Below are 11,004 nucleotides of genomic sequence, written 5' to 3' on the forward strand. Positions count from 1 at the left end.
ACTCGGCAAATAAAAACTTTTGCCTAGTATCTTAACTTTACAATTCATAAGTTGTCCAGAATTCAATTTTTATAGAAGATATTTGCCGTCGGATTCCCCTGACAAACACTGTAATTTTTCCCGCTTTGCCTACTCGTCAAGATGGCGTCGAAAACCGTGATAAGGCCTATTTGTTTAGTCCTTCAGTCCCCAGGCTCAAATATATAAATAGTTGTTTAACATGTAAGTTCTTTTGTGGTTCTTTCAATTGCTCATATAAATGCACTGGAGCGAATAAACTTATTATTGATTGGTCCACGGTAGGAAGCGACTAGAACGGTTAAAAGGAAGTGTTATGCCCGGTCGGCGGGAACGTGAAATATTAAGTGAATTTGGAGAGTTAGGCTTTCGTTTTTGTCTCCATTATTTTGGTTTAGATTTTGACATCGAAGCCGGAACACACGATTTCCACATCTCCGTGACAGTTCATGAATAGCGTCGACATTTTGTGACATAGAGAGTCCTTGCAAAACATATACGTAATCGTCTTTATATAACGTGTTAGCGAAAAAACGGCACAGCCAATCAGAACGCGGGTTTTATGATCAAAATGTTGTACAAAACAAAAGGTAACGGATTACAATGATTTGTATATTGTTCAGCAGGTGCTATGTTACTTTGTGTTTACATCTGTTGCTATGGCAAACCCTTTTCAGTTGCAAATCGCTTTTTATTCGGTTGATTTTCACGTCTGATGCTTTTCAGATCGTTGTGAACGCCCATTTTTTGAGGCGTTGAAAACCTTTGGCTTGAACTGCGCGCACGAAACGTTTATTTGAAGCGACTAAAGACGGATCAACATGGATGGACGTATAAGCTGCGTCTTTCTTCTGGCTTTTATTGGTAGGTCTTTTTTCAGCTTTTTTGTTGATATAAATAACTGACTTAAACTGCCGGCAGGTTTCGAGTTAAATTTTCTTGATAAATTTGCATTTCTGCTTGTGTTAGTTGTATGAAATAGCCCATATATAAGCTTACGACCTTTCGGATGCGTTCCTGGTCGTATTATAACATACATGCGAAATGCGCTTGAAATATCGCAGATATTTTGGAGAATGCATGCATCAGGGCTTAAAAAAAAACTCGCGAGCGACTCAAACAGTAGACAATATCAAACAGCGGTAGACCGGTAGCGTATAGAGAAGTCAGATTTCTTAGTGACACGAAATGCTAGATGGACCCTGATTATTTTAATTTTTCAAAACACCGAGTTCTCGTGTAATGGCAATAGATTTGAGTCTCACTGAAATTTGTTGATTTGGATGCCCGAATTTTTTGCGGCTATATATGTTTGATATCGAATGCAAATGAACATTATCACGTTCGGCTACCACTGCTATCCTCTACTGATCACCGTAAGGTGCTAAAATGGATGAATTGAAATTGAAACGGATGTTTCATGATTTAACCCTTTAAAGAACGTCTTTACAATAGTGTAAAGTAAAATTGTCGTTCGAAGGTTTAGCGAAATTTTTGAATAATAATAAGTTTGAATTGAAAGAAACTACAAAGTACTGACAGGAAATACCGGTACTTCAAGTCAAGTAGTTTACAATGACATGATAACAGTCGATATTGATTCTATTCAACATATCATTTCTTCCGTGTCGAAGTAAATGCAGAAGTTAAATTGAACAGAAAATTCGACCTTTTCTTCTGTGTCGGACAAAGCTTTGATTCAGTTCAAGCGTCGCATTTACATGCGAATACTCGGCCATGTCGAAATTGAGCTAAATTGCACGGCATACATTGAAGTTTATTTTTCTGCTCTCATTGTTTTCTGTCAGTCACTGTCAGTCGAAAAATACAATAAGCGGAGAATCAACATTGGCAGGAGCCCATGGCGAAATCCCAAAACATCTTGAACGCTATCGAATTATTTAACAACGTTTTACGGAATGTGTATCTTTCTGGCAAATTAAATCCATAAGAAATTAATTAATATCTCTACAATTGTGTTTTTGACGCGCATATTTTAAAAACGTAAAATGCTACTGATTTCAAAACGCGAAATTTTTACAGTAAGAAGGTGTAAATTTACTTATCAAGAGAGTGTTTGTTAGCTGTTGAAACTATTCAGGAACTATTTTTAGGACTTACGTACATCTATTTACAAGAAGTCCTACAGTTTAATTTGTCATGTGTTACTTGTCATATTTTCAATAAAGTTTTCGGTAGTCAAAACACTTTATAATGCATCAGTCAATTAAAACCCCGGCCCCCCGACCCCCGGGACTTACCGGGGAATTTAACATTTGTCAAGTGTTAAAACCCGGCTTATTTCCCCGCCCTAGGGACCAAGACGTCTGTTAAAAGCCCCGCATAGCGGGGACATCCTAACCAAATAAAGAAACAACTCAAGAGCGATATTCTGGAAAAACCGGGAAAAATCTTGATTTTGTTACAGAAGTTAACAATCCTATTTCTTTCATTTATTGTCCATACAAAGCTATAAGGTAGGAAAGAATTAAACCTGATGTAGTTTGTTTCCGCCAAAGGCCTTTTATTTGAGAAAACTAAGAAATCATTTTTCGTAGTCAAAGTCACAATTGCCAAATTTCCAACCCGAAATAAGCACATTATGAACACACCTGTCGGAAGACCCATAATATCAGGTGTGATTGCCCTACAGAACGTATTTCAGCTTTTGTTGACCATCTACTTCAGCCGGATAGCACAGAAACAAGCTTCGTCTGACAGAATTTAATAACTTCAATGAGAAGATTACACTGCCTAAACAGTCTAAAAAAGCCTTCCTTGTCTCATTAACACTGTAAACGAAGCATACGAAGAATTCCATCAAAGGAAACCCTCCAGAACCTAACAGGTTTTAAAGAGAGATACTCAGTTTGATTGTTAAAGAAAACTCGTCCAAATTCAATGAAAAAGATTATCTTTAAACCCATCGAACAGCCATGGGCACGAAAATCACCAAAATAGAAAACGAAATACTCCGACAAAGTAGCAATAAACCTATCCTTTGGAAACAATCCATCGACGACGTCTTTTTAATGTGAGACACAAGAAGAAACAAAATAGAAGAATTTCTTCTAAAGGCAAACAGCTTTCACCCTTCGATAAAATTCATGGCTGAAATATCAGAAACAGAAACTACTTTCTTGGAGACGATAGCGTACAAAGGTGGAGATTCCACAAGGAGTCTATCCTTAACGTGCGAGCACATTACAAACCTACAGAGCCGTTTCAATACACGAATTTCTATTCGTGTCATCTGCCAGGCGTCACGAAAGGCTTTATCAAGGTAGAAGCGTTAAGACATCTTAGAACAAATTCCTCACAACGTACATTTGAGAAAAACATTAGTCCTTCATGTTAAATCCCGGCTGTCGTCCCCACTTCAGGTGATTGCGTGCTGTTAAATCACCGCTCCACGGCCCCGGTCTACTGACGTTTTGTTAAATCCACCGCCCACCGGGGCCAATGCGCCGTTAAAAGTGCGTTAAATCCCGGCTTTGGACGCGTTAAATCCCCGGTAAGTCCCGGGGGTCGGGGGGCCGGGATTTCAATTGACTAATGCATAACAACAGCTTGTTTTACCATGACAACACTAATACGTTTCCCCATAACAAAACGCATCAATTCAATTTCAAATTAGTCATGTGTTATAAATATATTTTGGTTTCGTCCGAGCTGTTTTTATTTCAAAGTAAAATCAACAAACATAAAAAGGTAGAAAGTCTAGAACAGTCCATGCAAGCTTAGAAAACAACTATAAATTATTTGGGATTTAACAAATTAAGAGTAGCTTACTTCCGTATAGTTGGGACCGACGCGCTATTTTTAGATATTCTGTCACTTATGAAATGCTCTAAAATTCAAATGAAATCGAAAGGCAAGAAGATTTGACGAGATGTTTTGAAAACGGATTTCAAAACTTGTAACTCTTCTGAAAACCTGACGTGGTCTATCAAGTCCTTTTTGATCGTCACTTGCAAACCAAACTACCCGACGTAGTATTGGAAGTAGAGGCGAGAAGGGCCTACTCTGATATACCCTTGCATTAAGGTTGATCAGCCAATGTAAACATTGCTGTATAAACCATTAAATTTTTGTCATTATTATTATTATTATTATTATTATTATTATTATTAGCATTAATAGGTCGTAAAAATTCTGCTAAATATACCAATACTGTTATTATATTAAGTGTAATTGCACTCGTCTTGGGGTTAACCGTTAGCCGTAAAACGCCCCAAAAAACCAACCGTTAGCCGTAAAATATGTTAACCGTAAAAAATTGTCAGTAATTACAAATAAGACAGACTAGATCACCTCATCGTCCCATAATGGTTCTAAGACCTAAAAAATGTTTTTCTATAATGGAATTAATTTTTAACTTTTAAAAAGAATGGACATTTTATTTAAATTTTTAATTTCTCTTAACTGTTAGCTGTGAAAAAGCCAAAATTTTAACCGTTAAGCGTCAAAGCCACCACCCCATTGAAACCATCTTGTATGCAGATCTATGTCATCGGTCATATTGGCCACCTGAGCTCAAGAAAGTGTTATGCATATGAGGGCGCTGAAGGGATAAAATGAGAACTGGGAAAATGGGATTTGGATCATTGGGACTGGGAATCACAACCAAACAAATGGGAATGGTACTGGTATTTGGGTAATAAATAGGCTGGAAAGTGGGATTTGGAGAAAATTTGGCCTGTGAAATGGCATTTATATACCATATTTCAGGACCTTCTTTCTCTTTTATAAATTAACTTCACATACTCGTTTAGTCATTTCAAAGATTATTTTTATGTTCGCTGACCGTTTTTAAATAATCATGAGTGAGGGCTGTTTTCTTCTGCTTCGGGACCCTCCGAACATGAATGATAACTAATTTTCATCGATCTGAGAAATTGAGAACCTTTTTGTTTCCTCACAGGCGCAAACCTGCTCTCGACCTTTGCTGCGGATGTCGACAAAGATACTTGCGGAGGAATTTGTATGAAGGTTAAAGGCAAATCTGGAAAAGTCGCAATAGTTCGTTGCGGTAAGGGTAAAAAGAAAGATTATGATAAAGCCTTTACCTTTGAAGTGGATTCTGTCAAACAGCTGGGCAGAAATGGCAGCAAAGTTGGCAAAGATGTGAACAGCCTCGCAAACCAAGACTTCACCTTCTCGGCACTTAACAGGAGTGGGAGCTACCAAGGGTTGAGAGCTACGAGTCTCAACTTAAAGGCCTACCTCAAAGACCCCCAAGCGTGGCTTCAGCTCTCGCTTTACATATTCTGCCAAGCTGGAAATATAACGTTTGGCGATGAGACGTTTGGGGTAGAGAACGGGACCTTGAAGTTCTTCATTAAGGTTTGTTCTTCTAAAGTGTAATTTTTAGTGTTTGCTGTTAAATTGGTCAATGTTTTAATGTTTACTGTTTCCAAAGAAAATACTGTTTAGTGTTTGGAGGGTTTTTTCGTGAAAAGGCCATAGTCTTTTAGCATTGTAAATTCTAATCTGCTCTTCGAAAATCGGTAATAAAATCACTCCTGAACATTGAGCCTGTGCTGTGTGTTCTCCTCGCAAATCTTCGGTAGTCTCTGGACATCTTCGGTAGTCTTCGGAAAACTTCGATAGTCTTCGGGAATCTTCGGTAGTCTTCAGAAATCTTCCGAAATGATCGGAAATTGTCGGAAAATGGCCCAAAACTTGTTCATATTCTAAAAAAAATAATATTGGCCTTTTTGTAGCTTCTTTGTTTCTTTGTGGATTAAGTTTTACTGTTACAGTTTTTACTGATAGTGTTAAAATGGCTAAAACTTAACTGTTAAATGTTACAGAGCCAAAAAATTAAGTGTTAAGTGTTATCGAGGTACCCCAATTCAGACCCTCTGTAAACTGTAAAACGGTAATTCTTATACCTCATTACACTCTTCTCTTTTTTATAAGAATATTGTTTTCCGGACCAGGCTGAATATTCTTATTTTTCTGTCGATTTTATTGCTGAAATATTCTTGCGAATATTCTTAGATTTTAGCGTTGACATTTTCGTTTAAGAATGTATTGGAGTAACAATTACAACTAAATGACTTCTTACAGAAATGTTATTAGCATCAATCATACGACGAGCGCTGCTTTGTGGTTTTTAGCTAGTTTTGCCATTTACAGAAAGGAAGAATTTTAACGATTTAGTTGAAAACAAATAATTGTATTTCATTAAGAAATAAAAACGTTACTCTGGTTAAAAATTTTGTAGTAAAATGTTCGTAAAATATCCACAATGTCCCAACGTTTCGGCTTAAACTAAAGCCTTCATCAGGGGAAAGTGATAAGTGAATACAAAAAGCACGTTCTTATATAATATGCAAATCGAGAGCTAATGTTTGTCCCTAAAGGCTAAATTTAGAAATTCGTGCGGTAAATGCATGCCGTCATCGCGGTTTAGCGGATTATTGCAAGTGTTAATTTCCCAAGCCTCCAGAATACGTCTTTTGCGCCAATTTGTGCTTGTACGTAAGATCTTTGACGATTCCCACGAGATGGTGTGGCCAGAATGAAAACAATGTTCCGCTAAAGCTGACTTGTGTGAGTGTTTGTTTTCAACTGCTTTTTGATGCTCTTTGAGTCGGGTGGAAAATTTTCGTTTCGTTTCTCCGATGTAGCTTTTGTCACAAACTTGGCAGGGAATTGAATAAATTGCGCCACGAGTCTGATCTTTTGGCAATGGATCTTTCGGTTTTGGAAACAAATTGCCGATGGTTTGGTGTGGTTTTAAAGCGACTTTGATATTATAATTGCTTAAAATTCGCTTGATTGGTTCCGTAGTACCCTTGATGTGCGGCAGAACGCAGAAACCTTTTTTGTCATCCGGTGCAGTTGCAGGCGTTTGTTGAGAAGGTCGTTTCGGTTTGCTTACATCAATCACAAAGCGCTTAGGGTAGCCATTCGCCCTGAGTGCCGCGGTCACATGTTGCATTTCCTTTGACTGTTGATCAACAGAAGATGGAATAGTTTTTGCACGATCAGTCAAAGACTTGACCACAGCCCTTTTGTGAGCAGCCGGATGGTGGGAGTCAAACGAGAGATATCTTTCTGTGTGTGTCGGTTTGCGATAGACTTTAGTGGAGAGTTGGCCATCGTCTTGTCGACAGACAATGTCTCACTCAAAGAAGATGAAGAGCTGGTGTCGTTTGACGTTGTTTCTTTATTTACATCCATTCCGGTGGAACTCGCCATTCAAGTTGCTAAAGATTTGCTTTCCAATGATGTCACCTTGCAGGATAGATCCACCATACCTGTTAATGACATTGTCGATCTGTTGGATTTTTGTTTGTCGACAACAAACTTCAAGTACAACAACAATCACTACCAACAGATCTTCGGAACCGCCATGGGCTCTCCAGTGTCAGCTGTTATGGCAAATCTGGTCATGGAGGACCTTGAAAAACGAGCACTATCCACCTCCCTTTCCCAGCCGTGTTTTTGGAAACGATATGTAGATGATGTATGTGCCGCTGTTAAATCCAACCTGGTGCTAACCTTACAGAATCATTTGAACAGTATCGAGCCATCTATCCAATTTACGGTTGAAAGAGAAACAGAACGGAAAATATCCTTTCTTGACGTCACTGTCTGTCGACAAGACGATGGCCAACTCTCCACTAAAGTCTATCGCAAACCGACACACACAGAAAGATATCTCTCGTTTGACTCCCACCATCCGGCTGCTCACAAAAGGGCTGTGGTCAAGTCTTTGACTGATCGTGCAAAAACTATTCCATCTTCTGTTGATCAACAGTCAAAGGAAATGCAACATGTGACCGCGGCACTCAGGGCGAATGGCTACCCTAAGCGCTTTGTGATTGATGTAAGCAAACCGAAACGACCTTCTCAACAAACGCCTGCAACTGCACCGGATGACAAAAAAGGTTTCTGCGTTCTGCCGCACATCAAGGGTACTACGGAACCAATCAAGCGAATTTTAAGCAATTATAATATCAAAGTCGCTTTAAAACCACACCAAACCATCGGCAATTTGTTTCCAAAACCGAAAGATCCATTGCCAAAAGATCAGACTCGTGGCGCAATTTATTCAATTCCCTGCCAAGTTTGTGACAAAAGCTACATCGGAGAAACGAAACGAAAATTTTCCACCCGACTCAAAGAGCATCAAAAAGCAGTTGAAAACAAACACTCACACAAGTCAGCTTTAGCGGAACATTGTTTTCATTCTGGCCACACCATCTCGTGGGAATCGTCAAAGATCTTACGTACAAGCACAAATTGGCGCAAAAGACGTATTCTGGAGGCTTGGGAAATTAACACTTGCAATAATCCGCTAAACCGCGATGACGGCATGCATTTACCGCACGAATTTCTAAATTTAGCCTTTAGGGACAAACATTAGCTCTCGATTTGCATATTATATAAGAACGTGCTTTTTGTATTCACTTATCACTTTCCCCTGATGAAGGCTTTAGTTTAAGCCGAAACGTTGGGACATTGTGGATATTTTACGAACATTTTACTACAAAATTTTTAACCAGAGTAACGTTTTTATTTCTTAATGAATCAACCACCTGGTTACAGGTCCATTTTTAAAAAAATAATAGTATTGTATTTACACAAGATTATGTTCTTTTCAAAATCTCAGCCTCGGGTGTATTCTTAAAATATTCTTAAAATTTCGCAAATTTCAGCCTCGATATTTTTAAAAAAATATTTTCTTATAGAAAAAAAAATCAGCGAAACTGAATTGAATTGAATTGAATCGCGGAAGATAGGATCGCAGGGTAGCCAAAAGGTCAGCAGGGAGCTCTAGAGGCAAGCAGGGAAGAGGAAACTACTGTAGCTTTCTTTTGCACATAAAGCTGGGAATCATTAATAATAATGATGGGCAAATAAATAAAGTTGTTTTCGGTTGAGAGCTGGACACGACAATTCATGGTCTCCTTCGCGGCCGTCTATGTCACGCTCTTCGCGTCACGCTCCTCTGGTTGAATGACATCCCTGCACCTTCCCCACCCCCTCCCCCAAAATAAAAAAACAGTTGCAAAGGATACGGCATATGCTTCACAGAACCGCATAAAAAAGTCCAGGGATACATTTTCCTTTACGTTTTGTTTAAAACAACTTCTTTTCACGCGCGAAATCAAGGACACTTTCCTGATGACGCAATATGGTAAAACGCTTATCTATTCATACACAATGCAAATGCGACTAATTCGCAAATTTTTGAAATTATAAGAAGCAGGGCACCGAGTTTTGTAACCAGGGAAAATCTCAGTTGCTAGCTGTGCCGTTCCAAACTGAAAATCACCCCTTGAGATAACTGTCTTTCAGCCATTATGGGAAACCTAATTGTGTTAATTTTAGTTATTTTCCGAAAATATTTCATATAAATATTGAGCCTCTCTATGGGTACCGACAGTCTTCGTTTTCTTCGCAATTTTTTGCAAATCTTCGTTTTCTTTAAACAGATCTTTGTTTTATCTTCGTTCGTTTGGTTTTTCCGTGGAATTTTTTCAAATGTCAACATTCAAAAATTGCCGATATTTTCTGTAGTGTTTAGGAATTTTGACAATTTTATATAGGAGTGTTCAATTTGATCACGTGAATTTTGATCAATTTCAGATCTTCGCTTCAATCTTGAGATCTTCGTTTTTTCCGCGGTGATCTTCGCGTCTTCAATTTCTTCGGAAATACTCATAGAGAGGCTCAATATTGTTTTTATTAACAGTGATTTAGTTATACACAAACAGGTAAACACAAACGATATTATTTCCCGACGTTTCGGCGACATCTTGACGCCATTATCAAGGGTAAATTGAGAAAAAATAATTAAATGCGAGGTTCAAAGAGATAAACATTTGCATAATGGTGGTGGCTATACAATTACTTTAGCACGGATTGAATCCGTTTGCACGTTCAGACTCGGTGTTAATTGCCTGATGTAAAGCATCTCGTTGACAAGACAGTCAAATTTGTTCTTGCATTTCTTTAGCACTTTGAAACAACTAAGGAGGTCCTCAGGGACAGCACCCGCGTGGTCGTTGTCATAGTGCTTGCGTACAGAAGATGACGTGCTTTTGTGGCCATCCACGCGGGCATGCAAATGCCCGCGCGTGTAGCCAACGTAGCTGTTGTTGTTTTTGCAGCTTGATAACTTGTTGTTTTTGCAGCTTGATAACTTGTTGTTTTTGCAGCTTGATAACTATACATTCTGCGATGGAAACGCAACATCCCTCTGCAAGAAGGACGAAGTAGGAGAGCATGGGGAGATTGCACTTGTGGTGAAAAGCAGAAAGGGCAAGCCACCGAAAAGGAAGGACGATAAAGGCGGTGATGGTGACAAAAAGAAGAAGAGAAAGATGCAATGTCATAGTAAAAAATGCCCCAAGAGGTTCAACTTTGGTGATGAGGAGGAGGATGGTGATGAAATGGTTGCCGCATCCAAGGTGGGCCAATAGAACAAAAAAGTAGAGAGGGGAAGGAGGGGGGGGGGGGGGACAATCGAGACATTTTCATCTTTTTGAGTGGACGGAGAGTGGACGGAGAAAAGGGTTGGAAGGGAGGGGGCTAAGGAAAGATGTAGCTGCATTTATGCTGGAAGCTCCAGCATAAATGCATAAATGCATGATATGTGACCCACATATCTCAAACTTGAGTCCCCATAATCCTATGGCAGGCGTCTTCCCTTTGAAATATTTAAACAATAGAGTGTTTCTGTCGAGGAACTATCGGCTGTTAGCATAACCACACTGATCTACTATTGGTAATCGCGCAATCTGATTGGCTACACAGGTGCCTACTATTGATCCGTAGAAGGCTCTCGGAGCGCGCGCGTAGTCTTCGCTGAATTTTATCAATCAAAACCTTCAATAAATCAATTCTAGCGATATTATGAGTTTAATAGATCGGTCAGTGGGTCATGCTAACACAATTAGACGGCTCGCTCTCAGTTTCTACCAGCTTTTGATAGTTGACTCGGGGCTTCGCCCCTCGCCAACT

At 39.1% G+C, this 11,004-nt stretch overlaps 1 protein-coding gene and 1 pseudogene across 2 annotated transcripts in view; both read left to right on the forward strand.

Annotated features, from left to right (window-relative positions):
- Nucleotides 1-11,004, forward strand: part of LOC144664840 (uncharacterized) — a 181,182-nt pseudogene that overhangs the window by 45,709 nt on the left and 124,469 nt on the right. The window lies entirely within an intron of this gene.
- Nucleotides 693-11,004, forward strand: part of LOC144664763 (skeletal aspartic acid-rich protein 1-like) — a 13,544-nt gene continuing 3,232 nt past the window's right edge. Inside the window, exons 1-3 of the mRNA XM_078525968.1 lie at nucleotides 693-882; nucleotides 4,943-5,364; nucleotides 10,200-10,451. Of these exons, the coding sequence (XP_078382094.1) occupies nucleotides 840-882; nucleotides 4,943-5,364; nucleotides 10,200-10,451 (717 nt within the window). The 5' untranslated portion in view covers nucleotides 693-839. The remainder of the gene's footprint in view (nucleotides 883-4,942; nucleotides 5,365-10,199; nucleotides 10,452-11,004) is intronic.

The sequence above is a fragment of the Oculina patagonica genome, chromosome 9 (assembly GCF_052425735.1).
Source record: "Oculina patagonica isolate OP01 chromosome 9, crgOcupat, whole genome shotgun sequence".
Taxonomy (NCBI): domain Eukaryota; kingdom Metazoa; phylum Cnidaria; class Anthozoa; order Scleractinia; family Oculinidae; genus Oculina; species Oculina patagonica.